The sequence below is a fragment of the Channa argus genome, chromosome 5 (genome assembly GCF_033026475.1).
Source record: "Channa argus isolate prfri chromosome 5, Channa argus male v1.0, whole genome shotgun sequence".
In the NCBI taxonomy this organism is placed as follows: domain Eukaryota; kingdom Metazoa; phylum Chordata; class Actinopteri; order Anabantiformes; family Channidae; genus Channa; species Channa argus.
In genome coordinates this window covers 12,968,227-12,992,109 of record NC_090201.1, presented here as the reverse complement: position 1 = coordinate 12,992,109, position 23,883 = coordinate 12,968,227, and the positions used below count along the sequence as shown (strand labels likewise).

General features: G+C 40.0%; 1 protein-coding gene across 4 annotated transcripts in view; it reads right to left on the bottom strand.

Annotated features, from left to right (window-relative positions):
* The window catches only part of LOC137128289 (low-density lipoprotein receptor-related protein 1-like), an 83,610-nt gene that overhangs the window by 31,609 nt on the left and 28,118 nt on the right, over positions 1-23,883 (bottom strand). For 2 of the 4 annotated variants that reach the window (XM_067506155.1, XM_067506156.1), the window contains exons 4-24: positions 22,634-22,753; positions 21,161-21,289; positions 20,805-21,068; positions 14,298-14,460; positions 13,058-13,280; positions 10,220-10,409; positions 9,981-10,124; positions 9,154-9,390; positions 8,580-8,760; positions 7,171-7,393; positions 6,482-6,671; positions 5,489-5,614; positions 4,803-4,943; positions 4,180-4,305; positions 3,973-4,089; positions 3,798-3,878; positions 3,495-3,545; positions 2,628-2,795; positions 1,225-1,407; positions 933-1,130; positions 556-801 (exon numbers count right to left, since the gene is read on the bottom strand). In XM_067506155.1, coding sequence (XP_067362256.1) covers positions 556-801; positions 933-1,130; positions 1,225-1,407; positions 2,628-2,795; positions 3,495-3,545; positions 3,798-3,878; positions 3,973-4,089; positions 4,180-4,305; positions 4,803-4,943; positions 5,489-5,614; positions 6,482-6,671; positions 7,171-7,393; positions 8,580-8,760; positions 9,154-9,390; positions 9,981-10,124; positions 10,220-10,409; positions 13,058-13,280; positions 14,298-14,460; positions 20,805-21,068; positions 21,161-21,289; positions 22,634-22,753 — 3,501 coding nt within the window. The remainder of the gene's footprint in view (positions 1-555; positions 802-932; positions 1,131-1,224; positions 1,408-2,627; positions 2,796-3,494; positions 3,546-3,797; positions 3,879-3,972; positions 4,090-4,179; positions 4,306-4,802; positions 4,944-5,488; positions 5,615-6,481; positions 6,672-7,170; positions 7,394-8,579; positions 8,761-9,153; positions 9,391-9,980; positions 10,125-10,219; positions 10,410-13,057; positions 13,281-14,297; positions 14,461-20,804; positions 21,069-21,160; positions 21,290-22,633; positions 22,754-23,883) is intronic. The other 2 variants (XM_067506157.1, XM_067506158.1) reach the window with 1 other exon arrangement.

The following is a 23,883-nucleotide window of genomic DNA, read 5'->3' as shown; positions in this document are numbered from 1 at the left end:
AGCGCAAGCATAAATCTATGTTTCATCATTGGCTGTTATTACATTACTACTCTATATTTCTTAAGCAAAAGATACAATATAAAGCTACTTTAATGCCACTTAGAAGTTTCTGTTTTTGCCCTTTGGCTGACTCTAATAAAGTGCATATCTACTTTATACGTTATAATTTTAAACTCTTTTCATAAAATTATAATGACAGGTAGAACCCTTTGCACAGGTCTTTCAGGTTTCCTTAGTGAATCTTTCCCCCCATCATATGCTTACTCTGCAGTGCTCTGTTTAATGTCCAAATAACTATCAAATTTTGGCACACTGCATCTTCTCCAACCAAAAGGTTTCCTGCTAGGGCGGCTTCTCCTCAGTGAGATTCCAACCCAAACCACACTTCCTGATTCGGCAGTCAGGAACCTGACAAAGCCCGGAACTGAGTCACTCCTCTAACTTCCTCCAACCATCAACCATCAATCAAATGTTTAAGGTTTTTGCTATTGTCTCCTCCTCTAACCCTCCAGCTTCTACATCTTTGCCTTGGGGACCCTTTGCTCTGTCCCTTACCCGTGCTCTTGCAGTTCTCCATATCAGGCTCCAGTTCCCAGCCCTCATAGCAGGAGCACTTCACACTGAACTTGTCCTGTTCGCAACGTTGACTGCACTTAAGGTGTTTGGCACAGAAGCTCTGGATCTGACAGGTCTTGTTGTCAGACCCTAACTCCATGCCCAGGGGACAGGAACAGATAACACCCTCACCTGGAGCCACTGTGCAGTTATGGCTGCAGTAACCATTTTCCAGTGAACAGAGATCTATAAAACAGAGAAAATCCAGTCTGAAGCCAGGGAAATATACAGAAAACTGTTAAATAAAATTAAAATGTAAGATGTGATGGTGAATTTTACTTGGCCCTCCCTCTATTGAAACTACTGTTGTCTCTTACCACAGAGTTTCTCATCTGAGCCATCTGGACAGTCGTCTTTGCCATCACAAAGTTTCTCTGAAGGCAGACAGATGGTGGAATCGTTGGCGCACACATGGTGAGAGAGCTTACACACCAGTGCTTCACAATTGTCCTCGTCTGAGTTGTCCTCACAATCACTGTCACCGTCGCACACCCAGGCTTTGCTGATACAGCGTGCTAAGGACAGAAGGCATTGTTACTTTATTAATAAATACTTACACCGAGTTAATGTACTTCACATGCTTTCTGATTGAAAGTATGATCTTCTCACCAGAGTCCCTGCAGCCAAACTTGACAGCTGGATCACACATGTGTGTGACACCCTCACAGTTCTTCTCATCGCTCAGGTCCATGCAGTCAGTGTCCCCATCACAGCGCCAGCGCAAGGGAATGCACAGGCCATCCATTCGACACTGAAACTCATCTGTATGACAACCTCCAGGAGGCCGCGTGGCTGTGGAGAGAGTGAGCGTATAGATTCTAAATGAAATTCTCTTCAGTGGTGGCCTCACACAGGACACAGACTTGAGCAAAAACAAAGCGCATCTTTAAACTGTGAAAATAAAAATGTTTGAGCTGTTGGACAACAGAAAACGCTAAACTGATTCATGTATGCATTCTGAAAGTCATACACAGCAGCTGACAGTGAATCATTTTTCTTACTGTTGCACACTTGCTCTGAACAGAAGTCTAATTACAGTCCCCTCCAAGAGTATTAGAACAGCAACAGATTAGTTCATTGCTGTACACTGTAGACATTTGGCTATGAGATCAAAAGATAAATAGCAAATTGTGCTACCTTATAGGCTATTACATGTAAAAAGTTGTAAATACCATCAGATAAAGCTTAAATAATTGACTTTAATCTGAAATACATTTCAAACCCAAATGTCTCCAGTGTACAGCAAAAATAAATGAATTAGCCTTGCTGCTCCTATACTTTTGGAGTGGACCGTGTAAGTATTATATCTACTGTATATTATTAGTTCAAATTTTTAAAAAAAGAACAGTTATTATTTCCCTTTTAAATAACCACTGAGAGCTATTAGGTGTCAGTAGTGGTACCATTAGGCTGGTGCCAGTGTGACTAATAGGGACAAGAGACCTATTATACCTGCTGACTGAAATGTCAATACTAGCTATGGTTTCTGTGCTGAGTCACTTCAAATGACAGAGCAGTGTAGAGATGCATCCACCCACGCATGATAATAGAGTCCACCTCTCACAGCTGTTTTCCATAAAAAACTTTAAAAAATTAACCAGTGGCAATTTGTTATGTGCGTCTTTCGCTGTCAGCTTTAGCTTTTATTACTCATAAGTTGATGTTTATACTTCGATCATTTAGTACAGTACATCACGTACAGTCACCTCTGTCTTGTCCAGATGTGCATTGAGCAAAACAGGATGCTTTGTGTTGATCTGAGTTCATACATTATTAGTGGTCATGTTAGAGGCTGGTTTCAGCTACAAAAACTAAAGAGCATCTCTTTTACTCACATTCAGATTCTGGATATGAGGGCTCATTGTCTTCATAAAATAAGTGCTACTAAGATACAAAATAAATCCAACTTTTGCCATAGTAAAATAAAAGATGTGAAAAATCCCCACTTGGCAAATCTTTTACTGTCAGCGGTGTGGTGAAACCCTACAGGATTAACAGGTTAAGATACTGACCCTGATTGGTGCAGTTTGCGTGTGTCTCGTCACTGTAGTCCCCGCAGTCATTATCTCCATCGCACGTCCAGTAATCTGGGATACAGCGGCCACTGTTACACTTGAACTGGGCGCTAGAGCAGGAATGGCTACAACCTGCCTCATCACTGTTGTCGCCGCAGTCGTTATCTGAAAAACAAACACAGTGAAACAACACCCACTCTCACATCATGTGGCACCCACAGCATCAAAGGGAAAGAATTTTAAATATGTAAATATGCAAAAAGTAATTTTTTTTCTTTTTCACAAATAAGACAGTATAAGTGAAAACCATGGAATACAAATGAAACACAATATGAGAGATCAGAATAATGTCAGAAACTGCATAGATCAGACCATGCACCATGAGGGAATTTGCCCAGATACATTGACACTGGCAGCAGAGCATCATAAGCACTTTTATCTTTAATAGTAAAGGGCAACACATTGCAAAGTATGACTTAACATAAATCAGCTAATTTCATAGTCATCAGGGAAAGAGGCTATATTAAGTACACTGATTTTTTTCATTTAACACAGCACCACATCAAGTGTGTGGAAAATATCTAGGAAATTTAATCAAGTTCAATTAATCAGTTGCTAACAAAGTATGTATTCGGTGGACTGAATTATGCCTTTAAAATTAAAGTTGTCAAATCTAAATCTAAAAATTCATGCTTCAGGCCAGTGTGCAACAGACAAAATGAATGGCAGTAGTATTGACCCCAGCTTGTGGCCATGTTCAATCATCAGAAAAGCAGCCCTAAACTGTTTCTGAGCACGCATGGCCAGTCCTAGAGATGGACCAGCTTCATAGCTGTTGTGGTGCATGTTGATCTATGCACTAACCGGTCAGGTTTGGACAATTCAACTCATCAGAGCCGTCCCCACAATCCTTTTCTGAAAGACAGAACCAACGGATGACAGCAGAGTGGGCCAATGGCATAACAAGAAACAACAAAACCAACAACACAGAACAACAAAGACAGGAAAGAACAACAAAAAAACAAAACGTACAAGGTGACAAAAAGGAGTGTATGCCAATATGAAGCTGGTGGCAAAACATGCACAGCAAACTGTGACAAAAGGGAGTGAAGAGTTCCCACTGTAACTAAGCACAATGAGGATGAGGAGAGAAGAAGAGACACTAACCATTATCACAGCGCCAGTTAATGTTGATGCAGCGTCCATTGTTGCAGGTAAACTGAGTGAGAGGGAAACATGTGGGGTAGGCTGCAGAAAAAACATGTTCAGACAAGTCAGTGCTCATACCTCATAAAATACAAACAATCAAATGTCCACATACTGTGAGAGTAAGTTGACCAACCACAGGAAGCAGGTTCGTCCGATCGATCACCACAATCGTCATCCAGATCACACGTCCAGGAAAGAGGTATGCAGCGCCCGCTAGCACATGAGTACTGATTTGGTGGGCAGGTACGAGCTAAAAGACAAAAAGAGCTCACATTACATTTGAATAACAAAAATATTTATATCATCTATCAGATTTCTGTTTGGGAGTGTGTTTATGCACCTGAGCAGGTAGTGTTGGATTCATCCTCATCATTCCCGCAGTCATTGTCCCCATCGCACAGCCAGCGCAGAGGGATGCAGCGGTTGTTTTTGCACTTAAATCTGTCTGTGGGGCAAGTGTGCTGGTCTAGAGAGAAGAAAGGACACATTGAATGGCAAAAAGGAAAAATAAGAAACTGTGTGGCGGATGGGGAATAAGAAAATGAAGACACGTGAGGTGCAAATGAGTAAAGAGTCTAGCTAGATAGTCTAGCTGTGTTGGACTTGGTTTTGTTTTATCTGGAATGGAAGCATGTCTGCACACTGGCTACAGACAGACAGACATGCAGAGAGAGCTTTTACAGATTCACGGACATTGCTACATTCCTCCCTACATAAACACTTTTGCTCGCACAGACACACACTTATACTGGGTACTCACACAGACAAAGAATCAGTGTATAAAAAAAAAAAAAACACACAAATTCATACTTTTCTAGTCTACTCTCTCATTTCATTCTGGCACAACCAGACTGTCAAATTCAAGCTGCTACAGGTCATCTGACTCAGAACCAACAGGAGGGGTAATTGTTTCAAAGCCATGTTGGACTAGGTGTGTTTGTGTGAGCACACGTAATAACTCACGGCAAAGTTCAGGAGCCTCATCGCTGTTGTCCAGACAGTCATTATCTCCGTCACATTTCCAGCGCTCCTGGATGCAGCGGTTATTCTTACAAGCAAACTCCCCAGGCTGGCACTGAGGAGGGGGTATGTAAGACGGGTTGGCTGCCGAAAGAGAAGTAGGGAAATAAAAGGAATGTGGTAAAGAGGTCACAGAAGGCAGAAAAAGAAGCAGGACACAGTTTTAAATTTCTTTGTAGCAAAAGGAAAATTGAAGGTTTTGTGGAAAAGTGCAATTATATGAAATCTAGAAACCCATTTGTTAAAATCCACCCCACCCATACACGGCTGAAGCCTAGTATGAGTGAGTAAATGCATAAAAATCAAAACCGGGACAAAAGAAACAGCATCCCTTAAGACAGACAGAGCTGCAAGGAATACTGTCTATAACATTATCTACATCCAGATCTAGATGTACTTGTTATTTTGACCTAATAACAGGGAGTGGACAAAATACTGTGACCACCTCTTGTGTGTCTGCATGTGCTCCAATATTTTAGGACAGACAGTCACAGTCACACAGCTTGACTCATCTTGTCCAACATACCAGAAATAAAACCCCGTTTATGTAAGGGAACAAAATTAGCACCATGAGAATTACTCTTTAGTTCCACGCACCAAAACCAGCTCACAGAAAGCAAAGTACCTACCTTTGCAGCTGGTGTTGTCAGCTGGGTCTAGTATTTGGTCTTCTGCACAGGCACACTGTCTGCCTCCTGGTATGGCCAAACACAGACTGCTGCAGCCACCATTGTTCACACGACACGCATTAGAGCCTACAGAAATATGTACAGAGATATAACTTGGGAACAAACAAGTCATGGTTGTACTTTTTTAAATAGCTTTGTACTGAAGCTGGACAAATCACTGTAAGATGATCATCTATAATAGCTGGCAAATCCTACAGTGTGGCCCGGTCAACAGCAGTATGTTTAAGTGTGACGAGGCCCATCATGCATAAGAAACAGGCTACTGCAACTGAAAATAAACATTTTGTTTGCCTCTAGACTCTCTGACCACTGGAAAGTTTCCAATGTGCAAGATAAACTTAGGGAAGGAATTTCTGAATTTAACAAAGCTATGAAAGTTGGCAATGAGAAATACTGAGAGGCCAGGCAATACAAATCTACATATGGCAATATGGCTGATAGTCTTCAAGCAGCTGGTATTGAGGTCATTCTATCAGTGGGAGAAGAGAGTTAAAAGATTACCTCAATGGGAAACTTTCTGGATTTCCAGAGAGTCAACACTCCCGTAGCTTTAATTAATCAACTGATTTTGTAGATGTTTGTATAAGTTGTTTCTTGGGTGCAAGGTGGTCTTTACATATTAGTGAACTTTATCATGCCATAACTCCTTTTGAAATGTATTTAAAATTTTTAGATGTTTATTTTATTTTATTTTTTTTATTTTTATTTATTTTTTTTACATATTTTTCAATTTGGCTCTCTAACGTTTTCATTATACATAAGAACAAGCTGGTTTGTGTGTCCTGAGTGATTTTGTTTTCCTGATGTTTCTATCTAAACACCTCTAACTCATTTGTTGTTGTGTCTTATGCTATTTAGGTGTCTGTCTTTCTATTTTATCTCAATAGATATCTGAATAAAAGATCAATGTATGTGTAACCAGCTGCCCAGTACCTTGCTGCTGCTGTGCATCGTACATTCGGATTTCAAAGATGGGCGGCCGCTCGTTGCGCAATAGAGTGGCAGTGCCAGTGGTGGTGTCCAACTTGTAAATGCCGCCACTCCGGTATTCGTTCCAGAACAAGAAGTGTTTATAGTGGCACAGACCAAAGGCGTGGTTCAACTCCTGACCTTCGTACACAGTCTGGTGATGTGCAAAGCAACATGATGGTAAAGAATGTTTTTATAAATAGACTACAGTAAAGTTACAGCTCAAACAGGTAAAGACAAAATGTGACCAGTTACCAGTTACCATTTATGTTAATTATGCTAGAACCTATCAACACTATACTCAGTTAAGAACATAGACCTAGACCCATAGACAGGACACACACATTGGTGAAGTTGCCATGCAAGGCACTTTGCTTGGGGGTTCAGTTTCTTGTCCAAAAATCTTCAACATGTGTGCGCAGGTGTTGGGGAGCAGCTGACCTTACAAGTGTAGAACTATGACAACCCACTCATTATTTACTGAGCTACGGCCTCAAACATATTGCAATGTCCTCTCTTTTTTGTTAAAATCTGACCAGTGTTACACATTAAAAAACAACAATAGCAAAACAAGTATTAGTATTATTATTAACAGTATTAAAACTGACAGACTAACACTGCAGTTAACTAGTTCTGATGATGGTGGTGCTGACCTTGCGTTCAGAGCTGTTAAGGTAGACCATCTCAATGCGATCATAGTAGGCATCCACCCAGTAGAGGATGCCCTGTGGGATGTCTAGACTCAGGCCATTGGGCCACAGCACAGTTTTGCTGGTCAGGAACACGTTTCTGTTAGAGCCGTCCATCCAAGCTCGCTCAATTTTGCCTCGCTTGCTCTCCTTAGGGTCTTCCTCCCAGTCTGTCCAGTACATCCACCTGAGAAATACACAGGAGAACTATTGTGAGAAAAAGATTTCGGATATGTGATGCCAAGACAGAAATTGAGAATGAATTGAAAAAATCTCTTGGCATTCAAATAGGTGAATGGCATTTTATTCAGCTGCCCTAAAGCGCTTCAGAACATCAGGACGTCAAGTGAGGCAGTTCCACACTTTCTCTCCGTTGATCTGCCTACAGGCAAACTAATGTTTGTCAATATTCAATCTTCCCCATTGATCTAATCTTATCCTGAGAGTACTGGCTGTAACAGTTGGGTATTTCTGTCCCGAGCAAAACAGGCAACATTCCCCTTACACATGAATATGATTAGCAAAAACTCTTCACATTTCCTTTCCCCCTCAGTCTTTTTCTTTTTCTTTCCTTTGGGCAGTTTTCTCCTCCTCCTCCTTCTTCTCGCTGAGCCTGATTGATTGCAGGCATTAGTGGAGGCGAGTGCCTCTCCCCTGGGAAGTGTGTGGACACACATCACCCTGTCACTAGTAATCCAAAGAGGGTGGTGTGTGTGTGTTTGTGTGTGTGTGTGTGTTTGTGTTTGTGAGCATGTGTTTCTCAAGCAAAAGCCCAGGAGGTCATATCAATAAGATGTATTCATACACAGCAAGATTAAGAGCTATTTGAAAGAGTGTAGGAGAGATATGCTTGTGCGTTAATAAGCTGAAGGAGGAAATCTATCATTTAATGTGCAAAAAGCTGTTTTAGTAAATAGTCTGTGATACATGTTATCAGACGAAATGTTACATCTCAGGGTGATAACAGTCAAAACACAGATTTAAATATGATAAAAGGCTTTTTGCTGAAAATTGAGAGGAGACGCAGACAAGAGTAAGTGGAAAAGAACAACACCCCTCACAAGTGGTGAATAATAAAACCAATAAAGCTAAAACACCAGTGATAAACAAAGCTGAAACAACCAGAGACAAGATAGAGCAGCTAATTAGTTTCACTTAGGTCATCAGACAACTGACCTGAAGAAATCACTACCCATCATTATCTGTCACCATACTGTACATTAAGAAAGCACAGACAGGCATACATGCATCCACCTTAAACGTTTCTTTTGTTTTTCCTATACATAGGCTGTTGCCTCTGTATCTCAATGATTTTAATCCTCTTTGTATGGAACAAAAACACCAAACACCTTCACTCTCCTTGTCCCCCTTACCCATTTAGAGGGTCCACTACAATCGCACGAGGGTGAGTCATTTTTCCCTCAATGAGTGTTTTGCGGGTCTGTGAAGCCTTTTCCAGCCGAGCCACACTGATGGTTTTCTTAGGCCCATCATCTGTCCAGTACAAGTTGTCAGCCATCCAATCTACTGCAATCCCCTCCACAGTGTGGATTCCTGAGACAAACAAACTACTGGTGAAAAGGGTGTGCTGTGTTTCTACAGCACATAAACATGCCAAGGGGCATTTTGGCTCTTAAGCAATTTGTTGATTGCAGGTTGATTGAATCTGTATTTAGATGAGCAAAAATATTTTTGTGTAACTGCACTGTTGGTGTACAAATGTACAGTAATTAGATCGTTTTTACAAAAGTTTGTTTACCTTTTTACCAATAAACCTTTATCTTCTTCTTTCCACATGTTTACAAATGTACAACCACATATTTTAACATAATTACTGAAAGGCTTTTAAAAGCATGGCATCTTTTTAACATATTTGAGTCCCTATACTTCTTATCTATTGAGTTTTTGATGGAAACATGTTTATATTTTAAACCAACTTTACTCTACCTTCCTTCAGAATGATATCCCTCTCACTTCCATCAATCTTTTGTCTCCCAATGATGTAGCTGGTGGCATCGGCAAAGTAAATAAACTCGCTCTCAGCATGAAAGTCCAGAGCTCTGGGGTTCATCAGATTCTCAATGGGGATCATGTACTCATCTGGCACCTTGGCATTCATGTCCATGCCCCTGATGACCCCGGGTCGACCTTTACCATACACCAGGAACAGTTCGTGCTCGGGTTCTGCGGTAAAAAGAGAAAAATGCACTTCTGATCTCTAATAATATGTACATAATTAGAAGAGCCACTTTACTGAACTTGTATCACCTGCTGACATTCTGTTGTGTAATGATTTCTGTTCTGACAAAAAAATGTCCACACACAAGAATGTGATGCTGAGGTATGACTTGTTTTTTCCAAGAAATGTGCATTGACTAGACAATTAAACAACATGCAAGTTCAGCAAAAGCGCTAAATGAAATATAAGTGATTTCCATTTTAAAGACAGAGGCAGAGGAGTAGGTAACCTTTAATTTAATCAATTGTGTCATTTTCAAGGACAGACTATTCGCAGATCAATATACTGTTATTATTGGCTAACTGAATATTAAAACACATCTCAAAAAAAGCTGAATCAGACCGACAACCTTACAGGGAGGTCAGAGGAGGACTAGAAAGCACGACTATACACCGAATACACACATCAGCTCTGGATGTGCTTCAGTCCAGTGTTTTTGATGACTAAACAGACCGCCTGATGTTTCTTAGGAGAACACTGGAAAGAGGTCACTGAAACCTAATCATTGTTCCATTGCACCACTTGTCCTACTCACTTTTGCAGGACTTGCCATCGCTGCCCAGGCTAAACCCAGAGCGACAGCGGCAGGTTCTGGTCTTGTGCCCGTTTCCCAGCAGACAGATATCAGAGCAGCCTCCAGCCTTCCCAAACTGATCCACCTCACACGCATGGCTACGCACTGCACAACAAGATGGTGGAAGATTAAGTTGAAAGGAGCCATATGTATTAATACAATATTCAGCTGTGCATTAGACATGAGTGTGTATAGCTTACCTGGAGGCTGACGTCTTTGGTGATAGACGTGCAGCGCACCTCCTTTGTCCACCCTGGTCACTACCTGGTAGTCTGTGCTATTAAAGCGGTTGACCCTGATCACACTGGTCTTAGGCTGCATGTTAGCATTGTCTGAGTTGGTGGCATACAGGTAGTTTTCAAATACAGTCAGCCCATACAGGTGCTCGATCTGAAGAAGAGCCAGAAACATGGAAGATGAAAGAAGATGTATCAGGTAGTGTGTGATGTTCTTTGGGTGTTTTATACAGTTAAGAATTTAATGTGACATGCAGGAAAAGTTGTAACTTACACATACTTAATCTGGATAGGAATATATTCATATTTACAGCCCAATCACTACTATTAATTGTTGCCATGCGAAACCATAGGAAAGATCACTGCCTCTAAATGACTGAACATGCACTGTATATTCCTTAGGCTGTAAAAATGCCTTAAATGTGCTGATGAGAACATGTCTTCGGAAAACTATTTCAGACGATACATGCTTCATCCGAATAAGCAATTCATGTTCAATATGAGCATTTCCATGCTTAATATACTTAAACAATAATACAAATTGGTGTATCCTGATATGTAAAAATAAAACATAATCGTGCAACCAAACTATGCAACAATTCATTGTGGAGTGATATTTTATTTTGCTAAGCGCATTATATTTTAGGATAGCAACTCTGTGCTTCTTTTTGGCTGTGTGTCTCTGATGTCATAGGCCATTGCCATTGTATGCTGCTACTAACACAGCCTTGTCCAAGTTTCACCTTGGATTTCTTCTGTACCCTTTTCAATGCCTGCTTTAAAATGTTGAGTTGCTTTATAGGTCATCAATATAAAAAACATAGGCCCAGCGCTAAACCTGATTTAGCACCACACATAATGTCTCTGAGCACTTGAAAAAAATGTGTTAATATGGAAAGCACATTCCACACATTTTTAATGTCCAAAAATTACAGAGATCGTTCATCAAAACGCCACAAAATCTTAACAGAGTGGAGTAATTCCAGCAACCAGTAGATGAAGCCAACAGGAAACATAATGATGCTGGTTGTCACAGTTTTGACTTGCTTTTAATGTTGTTTTTCCTCCCACTCCAATGTCAATATGGATTACTACAAGTGTTACAACTACTTTACCCATTGTTACTGGATGAACCAACTAAAATTTTGGCGTGCAAAAATATTGAAACACTGTTGCTTTTGTGTGTGATTTAACTTGAGGAAGTTTTCACTGTTGCATGCTTCACCTGAATATAATTAATGTGCAATATGAGCATTTCCATGCCTAATATACTTGTAAAAAATAGTACAAAATGGTGTAGATATTCAAAAATAAAGGATCATCATGTATTCAAACAATGCTATGATTCAGTGTAGAATAGCATTTTATTTTACAGAGTCCATTACTTTTTATATTAGGAAAGCTAAGAGGATATTATTGCACTTATAACAGGGTATCCTGCCACAATAACAAGAAAGACTTCTTCAAATTATTCTCTGTGCTTTAAAAATCCTCTTAAATATTTTTTACACTGGTGTGTTTAATTTGCGAGTGGGGTTATAAAGCATGAAGAATAAGTGTTGCCATGGTTACCTGCAGTTTAATAAACCATGTGGAACAGTGGTTAATCTTTTTACCGTAACACTTGCTGAGGTAACCAGATGTACAACTTTAACAGCTAGTTCAGAAGGGGGTGTTTTTCATAGCCATGGTATAAAATTGTACTTTTAAGAGCTGCAGTCTCTACCAGTCTCCACAGCTATCAAAAGCCAGAAATCACATACAAACTAGCTTGTGTCTGAAAAAATCAAGAAGAAAAGCAAGGCAAGGATTTTCTGATGTGAACAGACATAGGCCAATGACTCAGTATCCCAGGAGGCTGTGTCAGCAGTAGCAAAAAACCTGAGATCGCACTGTGGTCTATGACAGCAAAGACACAGACAGCTAGAAAGAAACGCAGTTGTTATCATTGGCTGGAGGGTTATGCTCTGCTGAAGTGATACAGTGTATGAAAACCTATTATTATTATACTGCTTAGACACATGACTGTGCACTGTGTCAACTTTACTCACAGTTAAAGCCAAGACAAACCAGACCAACATTATAAAAAAAGGTTCCAACACAATGTAAAATCCACAGAAAACATCAAATTTGAATTTTTTTAAAATATAATGAGTCCAGGGGATCTTAATAGGCATGTATTAGGCACTTTTTCTCTAGAAAAGAAAGAAAGAATTTTTAACCTTTCACTGTGTATTTTATTAACAAAAAAGTTTCCAGGGCAGCTTTAAAAGACCATGTCATGCTCCTGATAAAACTGGCCAATCTTAGCCCAATGAATAACTACACTTTCATTTTACCTTTATCTAAAGGATGTGCATTTACTAATACGCCAATTATACATGCACACGCACACACACGCGCACACACACACAGATACACAGTATAAGTTTGTGTGTTTGTGCCCCTTAGGCTCATCGAATAAATGAAAACCATTACTTCTGCAGAGATTCCAGTAAAAGCCATGGTAACAAGAGCCACCATGCTTCACCAGCACTGCAACATCAACAGCTTCAGTATTAATATTAATCAGTGCCTTTAATGAAAAGGCAAATCCAGCTTCTTCTCTCTCTGCTCCTCAGATTACAGGAGCACACAGAAGAAACATACAGGTAAGGTACATTATAAATATATAGAGAACCTAAGCATACGAGAGACTTTTTAGTATTATGAATTATATATATAAATAAGGACAGATGAAATTATCTTCATGCTGATGGAAATGGGATGATGATGCGGTGTGTCTAGTGCAGCTGTTCTCACCAGCAGGCCTTGAATGATGGTGTGCCGGTTCTTGCCTTCATAGTCCACAACTTCAATGTAGTCCAGGTAGGCATCAGCCCAGTACACCAGCCTGCTGACCAGGTCCAGTGTAATGCCGTGCGGGAACACAATCTTACTGTCTACTAGCTTTGTGCGGTTCTGCCCATCCATGTCGCAGCGCTCCACCTTAGGGATCTGACCATAGTCTGTAAAGAACACCTTCCTGTGGAAACAAACAGTAACTCAAATGGCTAATCATCTCATTTTCAGCTCATTTGGCTTTGCTATAATCCACTGATCATATGCAGACAGTAAGAATGTAGCTTTTCATTAGGCAAATTGAGAAAAGTAGGAAGAAATTCTAATGGCAAACAAAGAAAGATTAAAAACTAACACTTTCACAATCAGATATCCAAAGTTGTCATCATGTTTTCCTCCTTTGCCTTTTTAACACTGGCTGTACAATGTTGAGTTCCTCTCTTACTATGTATATTTTTATACGCTAGTAGTGTAATGAAGTTATTATTATTACATTATTATTATTTCAGCTTTTACAACTTCAAATAGCAAACTGTGTTCACAGTCCTTGTAAACATGTTAGCAAGCAACATCTTTTTTCGGACAATTTAGTGCTACTATGGAAAACACATTCCGCACAATTTCTTTGCCATGACAAATTGTTAAACAAAAAGTCCTAGACGTTTAATAATGACAGAGATTGTTCATTCTAGAAACCAGTAGATTAAGCCAACCAGAAACATAATGATGCAACTTTTTTACCAGTTTGACTTCTTGCTGTGCTGATTATAGAGTGGGATTTATGAAAATTAGAGTTTCTTTGCTTTCATTTTGGTGTTATCATTTTCCTCGTTCTCCAATGTTGGTATGGACTTTATGAATTTAGCCCTTGTTGCTGGATGAAACAATTATAACTGAGGAAACTGTGTGCAATAAAAACAATGCATTTTGGAGCAATAAAGCTGAAGCAAAAACAAGATTTCTTCCCCTAACCCTACACAGAGAGGACGTCATAGTGGGAACAGGACATCTGTGCTCAATTACTCTAACGTGCAAACCTTCATTTAGCCTTTTCCCATTTGAAATCTGGGTAACAACAACAGATGACAGAGGTCTCACTCCAGCACTCTCATGGGACCATGATTTGGTTTAAAGCACTTAGGAGGATCTTTATAACCACCTCTGCATTTGCATGTGTTTAGGTGCAAGAAACAAAACTGACCCCATGGTGGGGTCCAAGGCAATGCCTTTAGGGTTGTACAGCTCCTGGTCCAGAAGGGTGACACATGTCTGGCCGTCCTTGTCACACACAAAGATTCTGTCATCCACATCATCCACAAAGTAGAAGTTTCCGGTGAGCCAGTCGATGGCCATCTGCTCCACATCTGGAGAAAGAAAGGGGAGAAAGGGGTGAAGAGGGGCTTAGATAGGATACAGGTGGTCCACGATGAAGTAAAAACACTGTTTTCCATACTTGAAGTGATTCATTTGGACAAAACTTGAGCATGTGGTGTTATTGTACAATGAGTGAAAGACTTGACTCATAGTCATGTGAAGAAGAAAATTAGTCAGCAGCCCTATTTATCATACTCACGTACACCATCACAAATCCAGGTTTTTAAGTTCGGACCTCAGATATTGAGGTAATACATCTGTCACTTAAAATCACTCAGACAGAATATGAGTTTGATTTGAGGAGCATCGATTTTGTCGTAATTGTAGCTAAGCGTTCACATGGAGAACCAGTGCCCCACTTTTGGATGAAAATCGAACACCTGGGTGCATGCACGCTGCACCATGAGCACACACTTTATGGAAATTTTACACCCTAAAAAGGTTCAACATAGACAAAGCTGGACAAAGAAAAATTGGACTACTCTGCTCTATCCAAACTGTTCTTAATATGGGGCAAGACCACATAGGGAGGGTCTGAGCTGAAAAACAGTGAAAAAGAATAACATGAGACATTAAAATACCCCTCTCCCTGGATTTCTTGTTCCCTCTTTATCCATCCTTTCCTCAATCAGCTCAGCCACGCTGTGTCTGAGCCAAGAGTCAGAGAAAGAAAGTTAATGTTAAAGCTGAAAAAGAAGAAATGTGAGCTATAGCTATATTTACTCAAATACCATACAATTCTAAGATAGCTGTATGCATACTGTATGTGTGTTTATACACACACGGAAGACAAATGGACTAATTTAAACAGGCATAGTTATTCATTAAGTTTACTAGATTGTCTGTTTGACGCTGGGCATTAAGCTTTTAGTGCTTTTCCTCTGAAAAAACCGGGCTATCATCGTCACGACAATGTTTCCCAAAAGAAAACTCCTTCCATCTGTAGAAGGTACAGTGAAAGAGCAGGGAGACTGAACCAAAACATTAAAGTTGCAGCCAGAAAGCAAAAACAATGAGCTCAGTGGAACAACAGAATCAGATTGTAATTATCTGCAGTGTTGTCACTATGATCATCCCCTTCCATTGAAGTCATACAATGTACCAAAAAATACAGCAAATTACTGCACAATTACTACACTGCTGCTTTTTACTTACTGCATGTGATTGACTGTTGTGCTTTTAAACTTTAATATTTGCAAGTGGAATGAAACCTTTTCATCTTATGGGCTAGAGAGAGAAATTGAAAGGAAGAGTGGGGACAAGGGCTTCAGAAACCACAAGACTTGTGTTTTCACAGCTGCCATGAACTCCAGAGTTCACAGAGCGATTTTCACATACAGAACTCACTCATACTGTACACACAAACACCTCACATATGGGGCTAAAGTCATGCTGCGGGGGTCCCTGATCATACAGAGGGACAAGAGAAGAGGTCTAATGTGGTGGATTGTTTAGGAGGGTGAGCGGGTCACTGTGAGGATTTGGGGGAGACCAGAGAATCAATTTTGCCATCCAGGAAAGAAAGGCTTTGGGTGGGGGAAATGATGAAGCAGTTTCCTTTGTATAGAAGCCCAACAGAAGTGTGTATACTGGATGTGAACCAATAAACCTGACTGTAATTCCAGAGGAGCCCTTTGTGTTCACAAAAACTGACACATTTTTCTGAAGAGGCCAAAGGGAGGGAAATGGAACACTTTCAAATATTCTGGGTTGGTGTAAAAGTGGAAATTGGATGAAAGAAAAAGGCACAGGGACAGTGAGGAGAAGGAAGAAAAGCGAGGAAAAATAAAAAAAACTGAAGAGAAAAAAGATGGAGAGCGAGAGAGTTCTGAAATTCACTGTATAGTAACTTGGCCGTGGTGCAGCAGCATTTCTGTTGTTTATGGAAATCAGGGGCCGTTTTCCCAAAGGTGCTCTTAATTTTTAACACAGAATTCTCTGTTTAAACACTTCCAGCTGCCTCACAACACACTGATTCACAGATTAAGCAATGGATAAACAAAGGCAGAGGGAAATAGGAGATTGTGCAATATTCAAAATGTCTGTTGAAAGCCCTGAAAAAATGTTCACCCCCTGCTCTCTGACACTCCCTGCTCTCCATTTCCTTCAATGTCTGCAAAACAGAAATGGCTACAGCAAAGCCAGACAGTTTTATATCTCCTCCCATTCTCCTTACCCTCTCTCCTCCCCTTGTCTGATCCCAAGAGGTGGGAAAACAGTCTAGATTCATTAACTGCAACTCTGTCTGTCTGAAACTATGTTATAAAATAAAGCACAGCATAATTGAAAAAAAAAACACACAAAAAAAAACAACAACATGATGACTCCCTCCATTTTTCCTTGGTTACTACAAGTTGATTTACTTGTTTCTTGTAATCTGTCAGTTCTGTGTTGCCCTTATAAAAACAACAGCAACTGAAAGTCCAGATAAAAATATGTTTCAATGTATTGCTTCAGTAGAGTACATCTTAGAGGTCTAAATCCTCAAAAGCACAAAATGCTCGTACGACGCCACATAAGCAAAACAAGTTAATAATAGTGTAATTATATCAGTAGTTTACTTTTAACTAATCTGATGTGGCTTTGATACCTCCTCCACTTTTAACCTAAATTAAGCTTCCAGCATAACTCACTCCACCCCAACTCCCTGCCCCCACCCCCACCCCCAACCTCCCAAACTCCAAAACACTCCCTTAAGCATCTGGTGAAAGAGTTAAGCAGGCGAAAAACAGGAAAAAAGACAACATTTGCCTCTAAATTTGGTTATATTAGGATCCACCAGAAGAAATAAAGAGGATAATTTGAGGGACTAGTGCAGACTAAAGACTAAATGTATTTCAGAAAATTTAAGGTTAATGTGTGTGAAGGGTAAAAAGAGGCAGAGAGAGGGAGGTTTAAAGCTGAACTCAATGCTGAATGGAGAGAAGATTTAAAAATGTGCTGACTGACTTGCCTTTTAACAGCACATGACCTCTTAAGGAGATTTGAGGCCAGTGTCTGCTAAGCAGCATGCTGCAGCTCACTGTGCAGGGGGAGCAGGTACTGTACAAGCAGGGAATGGAGGGTTAGTAGCACTGTGTCACTAAGCACTTTCTCTCTCCAGCCTCTAAGATGTATAGTGACACACTGTCATACTGTGCCCAGTGAATGCAAATCTATCTGTTTCATTTTTAGGTTCCCCGTAGGCAGAGCACTCAGCACCCATACAATGAAAACAGCCGGACTAAATAGATTGAAACATTGTTTGATTCCTGTTTAATTAGGCACTTCTCACCACAGTTTACAACATCTGCCAAACACAGCTAAATGAGAAATTGTTATTTGTAGTAATTGATAATCAACAATTTAGAGAAAAAGAAATTTAAAAAAAACAGCAGATGCAGTGTGCCGCAGTCCAGCAAAGTAAAAAAACAAATATGTCAAATACAATGGGTTCCTGCTACATACTGTACTTTTCTGCTAAATGGCCACATATATAGAGCTGGCATTTAAAGAGCTTTACAATGCTGCTTCTCATTTACCCATTCGCACACACAAACTGACAGGACCAGGGATCAAACCACTGACTGCCTTACTAACTTAGCTACAGCCACCACAGGCAGTGTAGAACAGGATGTTTGTATATTCACCATTAAATTAACATTTCACATTACCTTTAAATCTGCAGGCTACAGAACTACTGAAAAAAGTTATTCATAAACACACTGAGCTTTCATGATACATAAATACATGTGTGCGTTTTATATGAATTTAGTGTATAATTAGGAATGGGGAACATGGATGGATTACTGAATGGGCCCACCACGCTCAAAAGCGTGGTGGGCCCATCACTAGGGGATCACCCTGGTCCCCTAGACCAGAGGCTGATGAAGTTAGTATTAATGTTTTTAATAGAAAGTCACATAAGAGTTCCATAAAAAAACAAATCAGACACAGACAACATTTAGGGAAAACAAATTGTCAAAAATTACCAGAAAGAAATGCAAAAATCTAAATGAGACTAAAAAAAAAAACAAAAAAAACATAAATAGTGACAAAATTACCCCAAAGATACAAAAAACCCCACAAAATGACCAAAAAGAGACAACACGACTACAAATGACAGTTTTCACGTGAAACATGAGTCTAAGAGAATGTAATGAGCAAGTCAGAGTAACAGGGTAACTCAGAGCGAGTGCAAAAAAACATGTGGGCAACTCATCTGTGACATACTGAGGTCATGAGTCACTTCAGCCACATGTGCATCATTTCCTGTACATTCTTCCCTGCCATTGGTTGCTGCTGGCTCCCTCCATGTTGACTGTAAGCATAAACCTGGTCCTTTTATTCTGTCACACTAGCATGCCAGCAACACGTCCACAAGATCGTTCCTGCTTGTATGGGCAGTTGCTCCAGATTACGGACTGGAACAGATGAGAAAAATCTGCTCTTTCGTATCTTTTTGTGTTGACACTGAGCATGTTGTTTAGAGTCCTCTGGGAAGTTACAGGATGTAAATAATCCAGTCATCTGGCTAAACCTCATAAATATGAGAATTTCCATTTTTTTACACTTACATATACTGTAAAGAACACAGTAACACTGCCACTTGAACACAGGAAGTGCAGTGCCTTTCAAATACTTCCTTATTTCAGCAATACTGCCCTAATCATTCATCACCCTGCACATCCTGCCCTTTCTCCAATACTGAGCCAGTTCTCCATTTTGTGTGTGAGTGTGCACAAATATGTCTATCGGCATGTATCTGCATAAGCATTGGTGTGTGTGTGTGTGTGTGTGTGTGTGTGTGTGTTTGGGTGCGTGTGCATGTGTTTGGGTGCATGTGTGTCGGGGGCAGGTGTGGAGAAGCCAACTGTAGCTTCTGGAATTTCCTCCAAATTCCTCTGGTCCTTCAATTATTGAGTGAGCTCAATTACAGCTGCATGATTATAGCAACAGTTATAATTCTTGTTTTTAAATTATTCTGATTGTACTTATTATGCATAAGTACATGTTTTTTCTAATTGGAAATCTCTATATGAGCTTGAATGATTGACAGACGTACTGTGCAATTTAGGAATAACAGACGTGGCATTTGCAGCGACCAGAACAAAGAGGTTGCACATCAAGCTTGATCATCTTAATATTGCGAGGGATGACAAATTGTCTTACGTGCAGTATTCTGAGGTTGTCTGATATCATCTGGTTTGAAAATACCATATTTCTAAATGACAGCTATGCCACATTGTGTGTTCATGTGGAAGACAGAGCTCCTCCACTCTGTCTCTTCATTTGGTCTTTATATTTTATCTGATAGTCTCTGAAAGTCCTTTCTGTCATGTTAATGCATTCTTTAGTCACATGGAAAAGGGATGTGAATAGAGACAAGCAGCTCCACACTGAGTGAACGTGATCAGTCATAACGCTCAAACATAATACAAAGCTGAGAAACATGAGGGACATGAGTAAAACTGAGCTGCATGATTACAGTATTTCTTCTTTACCTCAATCTAGCACAGAAATGGAATTAAAGCCTCGTAAACCTGCTTCATACACACAGGTGTAAACATTCAATCACGCTTCTCAGAACTGCAACGTCTCTCTTTAACTTTCATCTGCTTCAAAAGAAGCGGCTTGTTTGCGAAATGAAACTTAGCAATAAAAAAACAAAGCTGTTCTTATTGTGCTGCCATATTTGTGAATTGCAGGTCCTGCACAGGTTAAAATTAGCACTATTAGATATAACATTAACATTCTACATTCTACAGGTAAAGATGCTCAGTTAATTTTAGCTGCATTCACATACCGTTTGAGCCACACAATCAACAATAAGTGCTGTAAAATTATTTGTTGTTTAAAAAAAAATTAATTTTGATATTATTTTATTTTATTTTGGTTGTGGTTCAGGTCTGAGGCCTCTCTGTGTATAAAAACACCCCTAAAAACAGAAACTGAAGGATTCAACATGAATTAATGATGAGATGTTAGACTGATCTCTGTGTAGCCACAGGTGGTAGACAGTGCTTCCACCCTTTGTGCCACTGTGGCAGCACTTGCTATGCAAGTCAAAGAAATTTGGTCTGGAAATTCATGCTATACTTTTAAGTATGTAGGCTCAGAGAATAGAGAGTCCTGAAAACTGATAAATACATACACACACATACACTGGTTGTGTTGCTGCAGTGTGAGGCAGCAGCTTCAGCTTTGGTATTAAGTATTATTATGTATGGAGAACACTGCTGTAACATTTTGCCTTGTACTCTGGCCTGTGCTGAGTTCTTTGGTACAATGCATTGATGTGATTTATAGATGTACTATACCAGGGTGAAGGTGCATATTGCTGTGGCATACTCACGATGCAGGCTGAGGGAGATGTTGATTACTCTTTCTTCTGTGAAGCTCTTCAGATTGGGGATCTTGGCACATTTCAGGTGTGTGGATGAGGGGGAGTCACCTACATGAATCCAGCACACAGTCTCATGGGCATAGAGGAAGTCCATGGCTGTGGTTTGTTTAGTGCTGGTGGAGAGCAGACTGTTGACTGTAGTGCCGCTAAGGGAGGTGGCTTGAATGTTCTGGGAGTTGGCAATCAACAGGACAGGCAGCCGGTCCACTGGCACTGGAAATGTAACATGGACATAACTAACAGTAAACAGGAGGAACATGGACAGAACATCCACGCAGCCCCTGGTGTACTGGTGTAGTACTTACCATTCTTGGCCTTGCAAGAGCGGTTGTCTGGCTGAGACAAGTAGCCCTCAACACAGGAGCAAGTGTAGGAGCCTTCAGTATTAGTGCAGGTCTGACTGCAGGTCCCATACACGCTGCATTCATCAAAATCTAAAACGCAAAACCAACAGCAAACAAAATACCAAATTTGAGTACAAAAATGGTACATGCAGAGAATACAGATGACATATATGAAATGCTAATGTTTGATTTTTCTTAACTAGCAACAAATGCTTCAGTTTAATTCCAAATCTCACACTCTGGTTGTTTTCCAAAGATTGCGTTTGAGGTTCGTTAAAGGTATCTCATTTTACTGCCATATTTTGGACAAAACTATTATTCTGTGAGGGGAGTTTCGATATGTTGCTCATCAGTGCCAGTAACCTCAGTAAACACAGTGACTGCTGAGATTCCAGCATTTCAAAACATTTCCTTTAATGTGAAATGCCCAGCATTCCCAGCCCCCCCTGAACTGCCCACTGTGTACTTTAGTTTTTCGAAATACTGAGTAAATTCTGGTATGGCTTAGGGTTCTTCAGAACTGATGTGAGAGTTACTGGAGAGAGCTAATTGTAAGCCACTTAATGTTTGTTATTGATGCAACATAGTTAAGAACATTCTGGAAACACCCAGAGTTTCTCATTGCAAGTGTTGCTAGAAATGACAAATAAAGGAAAACCTGACATAAAGTGTTTCAGGAAGGTGGTTCGGCACCACATGGCTCAATAGCAGCGTCAATTTGACTTTACATGGATTCTCAAATTCTCTGGAATCTGGAAAGAATTGAAGACAATTTATATTCTCCCTTGGTGTCCTGATGTTGGTGGTGTAGGGTACTTTTTAAAATAGAAAAGAAGAATTGTCATCATGGAGTACATACAAATTTGCACATTCGTGTTACAATGAAATGGGCCCTTCCCATTTAACCCATCCCCCCGGGGAGAGCAATCGGCAGCCACAGGCAGCGCCTAGAGAGGTAGCGCTGAGTTTGTCGCTCAAGGACACATCTTTATCCCAGTCTGATGTTTTATCCACTGAGCCACTGGCCCTCTTTGGCCCACAGCTGTTCAACAGCATTTCATACTCATCAAACCGTTCGGTGACCCATCATGTCCTATGGATTTGGCCCTAATCGGGATAAATTTGATCCCCCAGAAAAATTTTATACTTAATTACAGTGACCTAGTTCTCTAAGGGGACAAGTGGACATTAACTATTGAAACACTAGCCAGTTAACACTACTTACATGCTTTCCAAAACATGAGGACCACCTGGGTCAGCACAGTACTTTCACACATGCCACACAGCATCATTGTACAGTAATTGCTCAAGAGGTTCACTGCCTCGGTGGGAGCATCTGCATTTGTGTCTCCACTAATATATTTAGGTTTTTTCTTAGTTTGCCACCCATGTGTATATTAAGTGATATACAGATGGGTAGTTATAGGAACTCACCTTTGCATGTCTTTCCATCAGGGCTGATCTCATAGCCAGTCTTACAGAAGCAAACAGGTCCTCCTGGAGTGATCGCACACTTTTCCTGACAACCTTTGAGTGAGCAGTTGGAAATAAATTCTGAAGAAAGAGAAAAGAGAACAGGGAGAGTAAGGACAATAATGCTGCAGATGGAGGTACATGAAACCAGTGTTCTAGTTATTTTTTAGTTAGTTTCAGCTTTTCAAGAATATCAACGTTTGATTTGGTTTTACCCTACAGGAATATATTATATGTATATTTTATATATGTATAATTATTCTACTAATCGTAATGCCTCGCTTTTTCCTATATTGAATTGATGGTTCTACTCCCAGTTTTACCTGTTTCTGGCAATTTTGATTTATACTCAAATACAATTTAAAACCTTAGGGACATGCACCCTAGTTTGTCATTTGTATTTACTTTGTTAATCTTGAAACAAGACCTATTTTTTTCTGTTTTATTGTAATGTTTATAATGAATGTAGTTTAATTTAAATTTAAGTTATATAATTTTTTAAATTTCATTTCAGTTTTTTGTTTATTTTCTTAAAAAACACTCTATAATAATCTTGTGGGCAACATGTTTTTCCTTCATGTGTTGTCCCTCGTACCAACGTTGTTATTGAGCTGAAAACACAGCATCAGTGCAGCTAATGGGGGGTGGATTTGTGAATAATTAGGTTATAATCCATTCAACATACCACTGTAAACCCACAGATTATACTGTGATCACTCAGGTTTCATTCACCCTGCTTGTCACTATCTGGAGGACACAGAGCTTATGACTGTAGGTATCTGGAGCAGGTGCTGCTGAAGCTGCCATTGTTTATTTTCTGCAAGATTATTTACAGCTCAGAAGGGTGCTGAAATGCAAAATGTATGGCCTTCCAGTGGAAATTAAGCAAATATAAAGCATAAAATATTCAGAGGCAGCCCAGTTACTAAGAATTAGAAATAAAAAGAGATGTGACCTACAGTAAGTGTGGCTGAATGAAGTATGACAAAAGTGACAACCTCGCACATGCAATGCCTAGATAACATCTATTGAACCAGAATGCGTCACTAATGAGTGCAATAAGTTCAGAATTAGAAAACCTCCTCAAAGCAATGAGAGGATCATAAGTGAACAGGGGTTCATCTGAATGCTAGTAGACAATGAAAGTTTAACTAAGGAGAAGGATTGTAGTAAAATGTTTAAATGTTTGTTTTGGTCACAACTGCACATCC